Source organism: Aspergillus welwitschiae, assembly GCF_003344945.1.
Source record: "Aspergillus welwitschiae strain CBS 139.54b unplaced genomic scaffold BDQ94scaffold_51, whole genome shotgun sequence".
In the NCBI taxonomy this organism is placed as follows: domain Eukaryota; kingdom Fungi; phylum Ascomycota; class Eurotiomycetes; order Eurotiales; family Aspergillaceae; genus Aspergillus; species Aspergillus welwitschiae.
Window position 1 is genome coordinate 173,837 of NW_020798745.1, and position 14,104 is coordinate 187,940.

Below are 14,104 nucleotides of genomic sequence, written 5' to 3' on the forward strand. Positions count from 1 at the left end.
CCACTGTCGAAAAAAAATGCATTTCCGAAAGCGCCTGAAAGACTGGACGGCGACTCTCCGTCCTCCAAGAAACTCCGGTCTCGATGTTTCTCAAGATACAAGTACTGCATCGGTGGTATCATCGCAAAATAATGATATCTCAGTCCCTCATGCTTGCCCTTCGAACGTTCCCAATCCTATCCCTTTAAGACTCGAAGGGCTGTGGAAGAAAGCTTACTCGGACCTCCAAAATAAGAACCCTGACCTACTTGCCCAGTATGAAAAGATCCTCCTGTCGAACGCGGAATTGGATGACCCGAACAATGAAAACCAAAGAGGTAATATTGACATTGATCCTCGACTCGAGACTTGCGTAAAAAGGCGTTTTGAAGCGATCGAAAAGTTACGGTGCAAGATACGCATTGGAGGAAAAGAAATAGAAGTCAAGAAGCAAGTCCGTCGTGTTGTAGGGGGGATACTGTCCGTGAAAGATATCATTACCGCGGCAGTGAGTGCGGAGCCACATGTCTCCATAGCATGGGCAGGCGTTTTGTTTCTACTGTATCCGTTGGCCGAATCATTTGATCAGGACGAGGACGCCATAAACGGTTTTCAAGCTGTATCGGACCTGATGGTTCGGTATGCATTCCTGGAGAAAAGTCAGGCCAAAATATACTCGAATTCCAGCTTCACGGTAGCCGACTCGGGTCATGATTTTGCTAATTTAATCAGATCCAAAACGGTTGAGCTGTACGTTCTTATACTTGAGTACCACATGTCTCTTGCCACGCACTTCGATCATGCCGGGTTCAGGCGATTCTTACATGACTGGACAGAGATCGATAAGTGGCACAGCATGCTAAAGTCGATCACGAGTCTCGATGAGAGCATCAGTCAGTATTTGGCAACATTCGCTGGAGATGATATCCAAAAGATCCTCAAGGAACTGGAGAATTCACAACGGGTTGTAATGGACTCACTCTCCGTGATAAAGGAAAATGTTGAGGTAGATACAACCATGGCCATCTGAGCAATAGGACCCTACTGACGTGCAGTGATAATGACAGGAGACTAAACAAATAGAGCTTCTCAAATTGCTTCCGCTGGTCGAAGATGCAACGTTTGGGTCCCTTGCTGATCAAAACAAACCATAATGCCTCGAGGGCACCCAGACGAAAATACTTCGTGAGATTCAGACTTGGGTTGAGTCTCCGGATGACTCTCAGGTATTCTGGCTCAGAGGAATGGCAGGAACCGGCAAATCTACAATCTCTCGTACCTTTGCTGCTGCGTGCCAGCAAGGCAAATCGCTTATCCCCAACGGGCCCCCTCTTCCCGTGAACGTCTGTCTCGGTGCCAGTTTCTTCTTTGATCGAACTAAGCCGGGGCGCAACTCCGTTGAGAAGTTGTTTCCTTCAATATCCAATAAGCTAGCATATTCATTCCCAGATTCTAGAGACAAGATATGCCAAGCAATTCTGGACAACCAATCCATCGGCAATCAAAATTTGCATAACCAATGGAGCAAATTGATTTCAGAGCCACTTTTGACACTCGATAAGGAACTTCTCCTACCTGTGACACTGGTATTGGTGCTAGATGCACTTGACGAGTCTGTGTCTCAGGACCCCAAGGGGGCTGGAGAACCAGCCCATGATATTGGAGGCGTCCTAAGGCTTATAACCACAGCTGAAAAGTTGCAAAATATTCGACTGAAAATATTCCTTACCAGCAGGCCAGAACTACGGTCTCAATTTTATGTTTCTTATAAAGAAGCTAATGTCCACGACTTTGAACTTCGAAAAATCCCAGTAATGTCCGAAGGGGCTAATCTTCCGAAAGACGACATAACCTTCTATTTGGAGCATCAGGTTAAGCGAATTGTATCCCAAGCCACCGTCAACTACTCTGAGTCGCTAGCAAAATCTATCTGCTGGCTCAGTCAAGATGAAGAAAGGAAGGTTGTCCGAACTCTTGCTGAGAAAAGCGATGGTTTGTTCATTTATGCAGCCACCGCATGCCGCTTTTTGGATGGGGTAGACTGCGACTTCGACGATTTGCAAGCACGCATGCGAGAAATATCTGGTTACAGCTCAGAAGTAGATTCACCACAGGACAATTTGGATCAGATGTACAATCAAATCCTAACATACTCTATACTGTATAGCTCGAGAAAAATAAAGAGCGAGAAGAAAGATTTCTATGAGCTTTTTGAACGAATGATCGGAGCTGTTGTTGTACTAGCAGAGCCTCTCACGATCGCGACCCTCAAAGACCTCTTGGATTTGGCTGGAAAGGAACCAAAAACTCGAAGACTTTTGAACAGTTTAAGCTCTGTCATATCTTGTGGGGTCAGTTTTGGATCACCTATTCAATTGCTACACATGTCTTTTCGCGACTTTCTCGTTGGCCAACCCAACAGGAGATGTCTCTACGATGAATTCTGCATTGACCCAAGAAAGGCCCATAGGGCCCTTTTCGAGAGTTGCTTAAAGCCGCTGTCGAGTACTCTGAAGCAAGACATTTGTTCTCTTGAGGACCCATCCTTTTTGGCCAAAGATATTGGTTCATCTTTGCTGGACCGCCATGTTCCAGTTTCCGTCAGATATGCTTCTCAATATTGGTCGCATCATCTCCAACAAGCTGGTATCAAGCTACTTGATAATGACTGCGTACATGAGTTTTTCCAGAAGCATTTTCTGTGTTGGCTCGAGGTCATGAGCCTTCTTCAAATGATACCGACAGCTATTGTTAACACCATCCAGCTTGAAAGTTACTTTGCGTCCCTACCGGTAGGTATCAAATAATTCGTATTCTTTTATTAACTTATTTGGCTAATCACTATATATTATTCCACTCAATTCTAGCGCGATGGGAGAGCCGGACATCAAGATATGGTATCTGACATGAAGCGTTTCATGCTCGCATCCAAGAAGGAAATAGAAAATGCCCCCCTTCAGGTTTATCGTTCGGCACTCATTTTCGCTCCGAAACAGAGCATCTGCCGAAAGACATTTCAGAGTTTGATTCCAAAAACCTTCTCCAGATTGCCTAAAGTGAAGGAGAAATGGGATCCTCTACTTCAAGAACTCGATAACAGAGAATCCAGCCATTGCCTAGCCATGTCTTCGGATGGGAAGACTCTTGCTGTCTTGTGCGGGTACTGGAAGCGCTACAGGATTAAGTTGTGGAATATAACTACAGGAACATTGCTATATACGATTGACTGCGGTGGGTGGCCTGAGTTTATTGCGTTTCTTCCTGGTGACAAGCACATTCTATCCTCTGGGGGGTTGGAGGGTATCCGAGTATGGGATATAGCTTCAGGGATGTTGCTCAGAACGATCCTCTTTGGGAAAAAAGATGCCTCCGATGGCGGATTGTGGGGACGGGCTCAGAGAGATTCACTCTCATCTCGAGGGTGCCTAGCAGTGGTACACCCCAAAAAAATGACCATTGGTTTGACCTATGCAGCACAGGGAACACTGAAAATGATTCATGTTTCTACCACTGTAAAAACCATCTCATGGTCTGCAGATGGACCCACCTTGGCAATTTTTCTAACTAATGGTAGCATAACATTCTGGGATGCAAGTGAGTCCAAATTCATACAATCGCTGAATCATAATTCAGGGATTGGGGAGGTAAAGGGCCTCAATATGACATTCTCCGCTACTGGTGAATTGTTGACAGAAACACTATTGGAGGATTGTGTTTTGCTTCAGCTATGGGAATGGAGGACGAAGACGTCATTGTTGAAGATAATTGATGATTCGCTAGACTGGAAAGACTGCCAGTCCCTCGACTCAGACACCATAATGCATTTCTCCCCAAGCGAAAAGGCTGTAACAACCTGGCATCGTTCCACAGGGCTTCAGAGATGGGATTATGAGACTGGCCAACGCTTGGTGAAGATCCCTACGCCCGATTCGAAAGCTCGCGTTACACTCTCGCCAAGCGGGAAGATATTTGTTGTCGCAACGGCACAGGCAGATCGCACTCCCATCACTAAGCTTTATGACTCGGCAACAGGCGAATGTTTGACGAGTTTGAGAGGCATTAAGGATGACCCGAGCTTTGTGTTCAACTCAGAAATTCGAGTTCTCATATCCGCTGATATGAAAGGGATAATTCGAGTTTGGGACCTATCTTCAGATTTGAGATCGGAACAACTTGCAGCTCCGCTGAAGTCTGACGGGAGGCTCATTTTGTCCCATGATCATCAATTTGTACTCTCGGCATCCACAAACCATATCTATCTTTGGAAAAATAGACCTGGCTCTCTTATGCGGGTAGTCAGCAGGAAAGATATAGAAGGCCTTGCTGAAATGTTTGGGCAAGTCCTGATCAGGGACTACAAAGGTCCAATTTTGACAAATATACAGACGGCAGTACAGGAAATGAACACCAACCAGCATTTAGATGACCTTTTTCACGGCTATTTTGTCGATAATCAGATAAAGGAAATCAGCTCAAACGGCAGACTTCTTGCAAAAGCTTGGTTCTCAACGGAAAGCGCTCATTACGATGACGATAATTTTTACATCACAGTACGGGATGTAATCACTGGCGACGTGGCTTCCGCCATTCCTCGCGGATACAATGGAGATCCTTATCTGTCATTCTCTCCTGACGGTAGGCTTCTGGCAATTGGTCATACAGATAGGGATTCCAAAGCAACAACCCTCGAAGTATGGGATGTAATTGAAGGAGATTTTCGAGTTCAACGAGATACGGGTCTCCGCGAGGAATTTGAAGCTATAAAGGTTCACTGGTCAGCCAACGGAACAAAAGTGGCAATCGACTGTCCCATCCCCTTTTGGAAGCAACGCAACAAGGCCCGCATTTTCTTGTACGATTTGGCGAAAGATAACTCAGTACTTCTTGAGTATCCGGGGGTCAGTGCTGCACTGTCCCCAGACCAGAGGCTGGTTGCGACCCGAGACCTCGATGGAAGAATCCTCTACTTGTGGGAAAACGTTGGAAACAATCTAACTCTGCTTGGCCAGCACAACGACCTGAACTTGAAGTGGAGCGTAGTTGGATCAAAGATGTTGAAATTTGAAGGCGATGAGGTGGTTATTACACGTGAAAATCGAATTGACGTTAAATCGTTTCTACCAAAGTGGGACTCGAGAACCAGTCGGCAGATACAGGTGAAGAACGGCTGGATTATTTATGGGTCAGAAAAAGTTCTCCTTCCTTTGCAGTACAGACCGCATGATGTGGTTGTAACTAAAGAAAATGTTTTGGTTATGAGGAATGAGTCGGGTGAGGTCACGTTTTGGGAGTTTGCTGACGAGGAAGAGGATTGAGAGATCTATGCATAGCTTGAAAGAACATAGTTTTCTGAGATTCCTAATGTGTTTAATTAATATAATTGTCTCACCGTGAAAATCAAGGTCATCTTGCAACTTGTGTCAAGAATCTACTATGTAGGCCCGGGAATTTCACGATATGAATAACTTTGTTTCCGCATCTGCACGAGCTTATACGGCAATCGCCCCCGCATACAGGTAGGTGCCCGGCTTTGTTTATTTCTATACCGTTGAAATGGGAGGGATCAGTATTGTTGATGAGAGGGGCGTAGCAAGAGGTCGCGAAGCTAGCGAAGAGTTGATGATATGCCTCGCTAGGGGAGACCTCTGATTGAAACTGTGTTGATACCCGCTGCGCGTTGACTACGAACGATAAATCAATCCGGGATCTGGCCTGTTGATTTTTAAGGATGACGCCTTCCGGAAATAGAGTCAACTGCCCCGAATAAGGAGGCCCTTGGAAGGTCAAAACAATGCTCTTGCGTATAATCAAATCAAGCAGTTGAATAGAAGATCTGCCCCTGACACTACTATCATCCTCCTTTCCTGCCTAGCCACCGACGCACGTAATCTCGTACACTAAAAAGTCCTTTATGGACATTATCAAACATAAAAACTTGAAATTCCGCGTCAAATCGATCCATCACACGTTTGCATATCATTAGCCCCATCTCTTGTGCATCTCTCTGCGAAGAGCATCACCTTGCTCTGCCGTACCTTTGAATTCCCCGTACTGGGAGTTCATACCCCATGAATTATAGTATCCTGCTCGGGAATCGAAGTCGCCGGAACGACCATACTTCACGGCTGTATCACGTGAAGAAAGTGGATCGAGATTGGAGCCTCCAGGGCCACCATGAACCACGGAACTCCTTGTAAAATATCCTATAGCTGCATCCACTGCCAGATTCGATCCTTTCACGAATACAGGTCGCAATGCCTCTATGGTGAAGGACCACCATGAAGGTTCTTCCTTTTCTTGTCGTGGTACATGTGGCTCAGCATCTGAGGCACTACTTGATGCAGCCGTATCCTGGGCCGAAGCACTTCTCGGTGCCTGTTGACTTGGAGGGAGGAATATCCTGCCAGCACTGGTACCGTGCAATGGTCGTGGCTCGCCGAGCTCCCGAAGTATCTGAGGGTATATTGTCGATTCTTTATGACAGTAACGTGTAACCATGCTTTTGGCTTGCTGCTCTAGCTCCTCTTTTTGAGTTGGCTCGAACAGAGAAATACTACTCTCCTGAGGAACGTCATCGACATAATTCCTCCCAAAGGCATAGTGTTGAGCTCCCCATGACCGTAGTTGGGCCCATTCCTCATTCAGTCGCTGCTGGAGTTTATCATTCTGATGCCTTAGCATAGCACCATTCCCTATCCAAAAGGTGGTCACGATTGTCACGTTTGGGCAGAATGACTGACCGCAAAAAGCCGTCAACCAGGCTACCATCTCTCTGTCAAACCCGTCTTGTCTGGTATAGTTATTGACCAAGTACCAGATACCGAAAATGGAGTTTGGTTGTAGCTGTTGTAACATCTCCGTAACTTGAAGGAATATTTCCCCTTTGTTGTTAGGCTCGAAGCCAGGTGTATCAACGATAAAGTACTCTTCCTTGTTGATAGTCGTATCGAAGATTTGACACAGATCGGTCGCTTGTGAGAGTCAATTTGGGATTCTATTGACTTGCTCAAAATGAAGACCTACATGAGTGGATTCCGCCATTTGACAGCCCCTCGGCTCCCGTGATAAGCTCGGTCAATGTGGATTTCCCGGCGCCTAGTCTGCCAACCAGAAGAATGACATTGGCTTTGGTGCCACTTCTGCTCCGTATGGCCTGGAGGCATCTAGAGCTGCGTGCTGAGTTGGACTCCATGGTAAGGTAAGCGTGGAGAGTGTCCCTGTGGTTGGAAGGCTGTGTCTATGGCCAGCAAGCTGAAAGAAGTATATGGATAATATGCCTTTCTAAGCGGCTTCAGGGGCCAGGCAAGAATTCTTATGTTCCCTCATATATATCATGATCTGTTGAGCCTCAGAGGGTTGCCTTTCTGCTGTTTGCTGGCGCGCAATGGCCCCTATCTGGCTCCGGGAGACCTATAGGCGGAAATAATGACACGTTCACCCCCTCTAGACCCCTGTCTTGATATCAGCTAGTAGGTTATTGTATAAAATGCAAGCGTTGAAAGGCTACGTCACTTCAGCCTTGTGCTTGACCACAAGGCTGTACAATACCTTCGGCTGAGATAGCGCTCGTTTCCCGTCTATCAAACGTTTGGCGCTGCTACTCGCGCCAACACAGCAAGAAGATATACACGCAGACCATCTACGCCTCGGGCAGGGTACTATCATTTCCAAGCGAATGGGCTGTGCAGATGAATTGATAACAGCAAAAAAATAGCGCTAACACCCTTTTCATGGTGAGTCTCGATTGTTATAAGCGTGTCATACTTGCTTCCAAGTTAGCTAGCTCACCGATCGCTCCTTTTTCTCTCCATAGAATTTTTCCAGCGGATTCTCTGAATATGTCCCTTTGTCTAACTGCGGAAGACTATACAGTAGTATGGTTCGCTCCCTTACATTTTGAGGCTAGCGCTGCCCTCCTCATGCTAGACGAACACCACGTGAGTCCTGTTCCGAATAGAGGCCAACAGCTATGCTACAGGTTTGGGCGAATGGGCAGGACCAACGTTGCAATCGCTTTCTTCCCGGATGGAGAAATCGGAATTGGTGTTGCCGGCTACATGGCCTCGGAGGTCCAGCGTGACTTGCCTAACGTCAAGACTGGCCTCCTCGTTGGTGTAGGTGCAGGTATACCTCGATATGGGCATGATCTGCGCCTAGGTGATGTGGTGATCGCTACTCCAACTGAGAACAACTCCGGCGTTTTAGGGTACGATATGGTCAAAGTCGAGCCGGAGAAGATCGTTCTCAAGCAATGGCAGAATGCACCCGATCGGCATATACGCTCCGCAATGACCAATTTCCGGGCTTCCCAGGAGACGCCTACAAGATTCAAGCTAAACCTCGAGAGGTTCAAAGGGACAAACTTCCCTCAACAATTCGTGGCACCAGCCAATGTCCTCTGTGGGTCATTTGGAGAGCAACGTGAGCCTTTATTCCACTATGGCTGTATTCTATCTGGGAACAGTGTTATTAAGTCCGCCGATCTACGCGACGAGTTAGCCCGTGAATACAAGGCCATTGCGATTGAAATGGAAGCAGCTGGAATGATGAATACCTTACCAGTTGCAGTGATAAGATGAATCAGTGACTGGGCAAATGCCGACAAGAACGACGTTTGGCAGGGTTATGCAGCAGCAACCGCTGCGGCGGCAGCAAAGGAACTCCTAGCATGTTTAGATGGGAGCAATTCGATCAGCTGTAAGTACCGCACACTTCCTTACCTGACCAAATGCATTTTCTCACACTCTTCAGACGGAACTCAAATAAGGGACCAATCTAGAATGAACAGAGAAAATTTGAAAGTTCTATTGGCCAGCAAAGCCGCCGAATATGGACAACCAAACATGGACTGGCAAAATTCTGTTGTTGATTTGCTCAAAATATTGAATCTAGATTCATCGCCCGGAGCAAGAAAGAGACTAGCACAAAGATGGAATATTTTGGTCGGAGAAAATGGCAGTGCGTCGCGAAACGTAGCTCTCCACAGAACCATCACCGAAAGGCTTGCGACAAACAACGGAGTGGTTCCAGACTCCCTTCTAAGGGGATTATCGGTGGAAGATTACGGCAGCTAGATTCGAGCGCTTCAAGAGACCAGAGACCATTTTCTCTTGGCAATTTTCTCTTGTCGTCTATCTTTTGAAAATTCGGACTCATAAGTATTGCTAGAATTGTACGTTGATATCTCGGTCATTTCAGAGCTTCAGAAGATCTGACAGCCCGGAAAAAGAGTGCTGGTGATTTATAATGGACTATTGATCCGAAAGTAAGAAAAATAGTCAAGCGAGGCCCTGAATGTAGATAAAGCCAAAGCTATTGTATTCTAGTTATCTACAAACCAGGTAGCCGGTACGTAAAGCTCGAAATGCGGAACATGCTGCGGGCCTACGGTAAGCAGCCTCAATTTGAAATCACTGATTTATACGATTTATTGTACCACCAGCTCGGACATTTCATCTACCAAATCCTACAATGAGGCTATTGAGTACACTGAATATATTGCGAACAAAATTCCATATACCCCTGACATGGAGATACCGGTATTTTGTGGCTTCTTTGAATTTATATAACAGGGGGTGACGTCAAGGCCCAAGGGTGCAATACTTTGAATAGTTTTCCACTAGAATCAAAAAGCGCTTTTACTCTTTTTCTACGCTAAATTACCTATTACTGACAGAGTGCTATGGGACATGAAGTAACTACTAGGTCATTAGGCGCGGGGTATAGGCGGTCGACGAGCATAAAAAGGAATGAATAGCCGGCGATGTCTAATCATCCCTCAAACCCCAAGCTGAAGGACAGCATTCCCACCATGGACCGCCTTACGACTCTGCTGCCTGAGCTGCAGATTCAAGTCATCGAGTACCTTGACTATCCTTCTCTAGTGGTTTTGTCACAGACAAGTCAATATTTCCGGTCTATTGTGCAAGTCCAAAGCCCTATGACTTCGCAACAGAAGCTATCCTACGTTTTCGTCGCAGAGAATTGGATAAAGTAAAGCATCTATGCAAAAAAAACCCCTGGCTACTTCTCATCGTCATGTATACTAACCTTTGAGAAAAGGAATGAAAACCACTTCGCCTGCCCCCGCTGTCTGAAGATCCGTCCCCGAGTTAAATTTGCCGGCCACCCAGTAATGCGTGATTATTGGAAGGGACACGAAGAACGTAATCGTCGACTTTGCCTCCAGTGTGATCCACCAAGGAGATACGAACAAAAAATAGAGATAGGCTTTAATAGGTGTGTATGCCTTTATTTTGACTTCTGCATTGGAGTTCTGGCCATCATGATGTTTCTTGTGTGGATATCAGTCCCTTCTAAGAGGGCTTCTAAGCAAAGAAATGCTTGATGTAGTGTGATAGAGATATGGCGGATCTGCAGGCAGTGAAACGATGAGATTGTTGCGCTGTAGTGGAGGAGAAGATGCGGAACGGAAAAGATATAAACAGGTAAACCAGTAAGGAGCAAGACAAGAATAATAATACACTTACGACTTTCTAACGTTGATGCTGATTCATATCTTCTTCAGGTCGGACCCTTATATACAGTGCTATCGTACAATGTCGATCCCTCTCCCTCACTATCTTTTCTCCTTCGCCGCCGCTTCCCACTCTTCCTTCGAACAGCGACAATTGGAGGATTGACACGTTTGATTCGAATGATTATATAAAGTAGCAATTTCGTTGGACTATAGTAGTCTCGCTACTCGATCGTCGCTTCCAATTGAAAATGGTTGATCTTGAGATAGATCATCTGCTTGAATTATCTGAAGAAGGCGCGGCGGAAGGAATCTTCTAGCAATTATTATTTGCAGTTTAGTCCTGGCGATGACCTGCTTAATAAAGAGAATTGCTCGATATCCCCTAGATCATAGTCCTCGGCATATCTGCAACATCGTGAGGTTATTGTGAATAGCATAGCAGATCGCAGTACGGATATCAGGATCCAGAATACCAGGAACCGTGCCATTTGCTGGCGAGGATTGCACCACACCTGCTGAACTAAAGATTGCAGCGTAGCCCATACTTCTCCTCGTTATTCTCCTAGTTATACTATAGAAATCTAGCCATTCGAAATATAGCTGGTTAGTTTGTAGCTGATTAAATTCGGGGTCTTGGTTGTCAGATCCAGCCTGGTGAGCTTCAGGTTGTGTATCCTCCGGAGAATGACCGCTAGGCCAACCGGTAAAAGATTAAGACTCAGAGCATGCATCCCTGATAAGATTACGTGAATGTGAGATTGGCCGGATCCTCTTCACATATCAAATATGAACCCTATAACCTACACCTGTCTTTAGTCAGTGCCAGTATTATTTAGTCAGTGTCTGAACCTGGAAGGTTACGAGAAAATGATAATATTGACAGCTTAATAACTTTGGTTTCTTATCTCTTAGTCTGTATTATTCACTGCTACTCTATGTATAGTTACCATATACTGCTGACAATTTTTTCCTTTATACGCAATGTTCCGTTCTTAGTCTTTTGTAACCGCTATTTTCAATTTTTGCACTTGGAGAAATAGCAATTGTAATACACGTAAAATCGTAATAATAATAACTGCTTCATATGATGATGTTTATCTACTATGCCGATTTATCGAAAATATTATTCGCCTGACGACCGCAAATCACCGGCTCATGACACCATTGGGCGCGGAGACGTGCCGAGAGGGACATTCACAGCTTCTCGAATTCATCCGCACAAGAATTGGAACATATACTAGCTAGTCGTAGTATTCGCATATTTTGAATGTCTCTTTTGTTTGTATTGCTGAGTATTGCCGCTAACAATTGGCCACTGATGGCATAATAAGTTGGCTTAAATGCAGACACTTTTCCCTTGAATCTCTTTGTTTTTTTGTTCATTCATTGCCAATAATTTGAATCTGCTTCTCTCCCATTCGTTGTTTGGCCAATCCTTCACTACAATCAGCTTTCGTCGCTTTCTGTTGTTTGTTCTTCCGAAGACATGCAGCACTACTCAAAACCCTGTTCAGCATGCAGCTGGTCCCCTGAACGACAGGAGGGTTGCCGCTACGAAAGTAACGTTAAGATCATCCATGCGATGAGCGACAGAGGCGTATGGTCCTTGGGTTCGAATCTGATCTTGAAGGAACGTTCTAATCAAGCACCCAACTTTGAAGCCGAGAATCTGCGGTTCTTGAGGGAAAATACCTCGATCCCAGTGCCCAGTGTGGTTGAAGATTGGGAAGAGCCTAATGGGCACTACTTCGTGTTGACGAAGCGGATTCCCGGCGTCCCCCTCAGCAGCCTCTGGCCGCGCATGAAGATGGATGATAAGGAACGTATAGCCAAACAAACTGCCGACTATCTAATGCAACTTCGCGAGTTGCATTCCAACCGGATGGAGTCCCTTGGGGGTAAGCCAATATATTCTACTTTTCTCTTCCGAAGGGGTCATGGTATTCCACACGGCCCTTTGGCGTCTGACGACGACCTTTGGGCCGAGTTGGAGGTGGCTCTTGAACATGTGCCTGTTGAAACTCGTCAGCGACTTCGGCAACGCATGCCGTCTGCAGCGCCGTATACATTTACGCATGGAAATCTCACTTCTGCCAATATCATGGTCGAGAATGGTAGTCTTACTGGCATACTTGACTGGGAGGCTTCGGGGTATTTTCCGGTCTGGTGGGAATTTACCTGTGCTGGGATTGGTCTGGGGGAAGAGGACAGAGATTGGAGGGACCTGTTGCAGGAGTACATGCCTGATTTATCTGAGGCTCGCGAATGGTGGTTGGATTATTGGTCTTTGACAAGGTACCCCAACCGGAATGAGAGGGCAACGGCTCTTCTCGAGCACAAGGAGAGTATCAGTTCTGCGTAGACTTCCCAATACAATGTTACTTTCACAATGATACTGGTCGCGCTAGTTCCTCTGAAAGCATAGTCGTAAGCCCCAAGAATGGAATGGAAAGCTCGAGGGAACATACACCTGATTAAGGAGAATACGTTTCGCTACGCCGGGTATGTGGCGATGTCCCCCAATACAAAATATAGTGGCTCCTAGCAGCTCAACACCGTTCCTTCCCTTCAGTAGATAGTAATCTGACCCTTCATCCAGTCACTTGTTGATTTGTAGCTGTTATACTCTGGTATTTGTGAACGAACTTTAGCACCTCACACTGGTCTTTCGTAGTCCGCATAGACGCGTAATGTAAAAGCTAACTCAGTCGAATTCTTGCTTTTAATCTCAGTTAGTCATTATAATGTCGAATGGTGCCGCACTGACAGAAAGAGCTGTACAGGCATGGTTTGTTTAAGTTTGCGTCATGATTTAAGGACCAGTTGAAGGGTTCCTCATCTTCGAAGGTATAACTGAGCAGTGAGTTGCATATTATGAAGGAAGAAATCAAATCTCTTAGACCCGCACCAACAGATATGGGGCAAAGTGATTTATATCTATATTGAGATTTCACCCACGAGACAGTAATCGTATGTGGAGTCAGTGGTTGGTGGAGATGTGCGGGGAGAAGAGGTGCTGATTAAAATATTATGTAATCTGATGAGATGCTGTGGCATCGTAGGCATCACATGATGTTCTTGATATGGAAGTAGACAAGAAACAGTGAGTAGTGATGTTCAATATTATAATCCAAGGTTCGACTTCTTATGTCTATGCCAGTATCGGTGAGGCCACATCGGCTTCTACCCGTTTAGGAAGGGCTGCGAGAAAGTGAGAAGAGGGCAGCCATATGAACTGACCGATGAATTCATAAGACTACGGGGGTCTGTCTCCGATTGACCTTGATTGAGGGTAATTTATTTAGTATTGTGATTATTCGATTATCGTGCGGACCAGCCAAATGCTAACACACATCTGATCATCTAATTGTGTGTTGGCATCTGATGGATACCCATCACTTCATCATCTCGTGCAGCGAGGTATAAGCCATGGTATGATCCCATGGATCCTAGCACATGTCCAGCGCCATAACCGCAGCTGGCGAGATAAATAGAAGCACTGTTTATTCAACATTATTAATGGCATGGGTAGAGAGTTTAGTAACATCTCTGAGATTAAAAGAGGAAGTAGACCGGGTGGATCTGCATTCAAGCGAAAGCTACCGCACACACACTTATCTAGCTGCATGTCTAGTCGAACAACAC

The 14,104-nt window shown here is 45.7% G+C and overlaps 4 protein-coding genes across 4 annotated transcripts; 3 read left to right on the forward strand and 1 right to left on the reverse strand.

Annotated features, from left to right (window-relative positions):
• Positions 1 to 16: 16 nt before the first annotated feature.
• BDQ94DRAFT_184211 (uncharacterized protein) lies at positions 17 to 5,294 on the forward strand (the record flags this gene model as incomplete). Its single annotated transcript, XM_026774590.1, has 4 exons — positions 17 to 985; positions 1,047 to 1,085; positions 1,143 to 2,771; positions 2,847 to 5,294. The coding sequence occupies 4 exons, from the start codon at positions 17 to 19 to the stop codon at positions 5,292 to 5,294; spliced, it is 5,085 nt and encodes a 1,694-aa protein (XP_026620952.1).
• A 664-nt stretch (positions 5,295 to 5,958) lies between these two features.
• On the reverse strand, positions 5,959 to 7,171 carry BDQ94DRAFT_175243 (uncharacterized protein; the record flags this gene model as incomplete). Its single annotated transcript, XM_026772478.1, has 2 exons — positions 5,959 to 6,950; positions 7,003 to 7,171. 2 exons carry the CDS (start codon positions 7,169 to 7,171, stop codon positions 5,959 to 5,961), a joined length of 1,161 nt encoding a protein of 386 aa, XP_026620953.1.
• Positions 7,172 to 7,709: 538 nt separating this feature from the next.
• BDQ94DRAFT_163250 (purine and uridine phosphorylase) lies at positions 7,710 to 9,053 on the forward strand (the record flags this gene model as incomplete). Its single annotated transcript, XM_026769703.1, has 3 exons — positions 7,710 to 8,546; positions 8,586 to 8,676; positions 8,731 to 9,053. 3 exons carry the CDS (start codon positions 7,710 to 7,712, stop codon positions 9,051 to 9,053), a joined length of 1,251 nt encoding a protein of 416 aa, XP_026620954.1.
• A 2,892-nt stretch (positions 9,054 to 11,945) lies between these two features.
• On the forward strand, positions 11,946 to 12,821 carry BDQ94DRAFT_184212 (kinase-like domain-containing protein; the record flags this gene model as incomplete). The annotated part of the gene is made up of 1 exon (XM_026774591.1): positions 11,946 to 12,821. One exon carries the CDS (start codon positions 11,946 to 11,948, stop codon positions 12,819 to 12,821), a length of 876 nt encoding a protein of 291 aa, XP_026620955.1.
• Between the last annotated feature and the right edge of the window lie 1,283 nt (positions 12,822 to 14,104).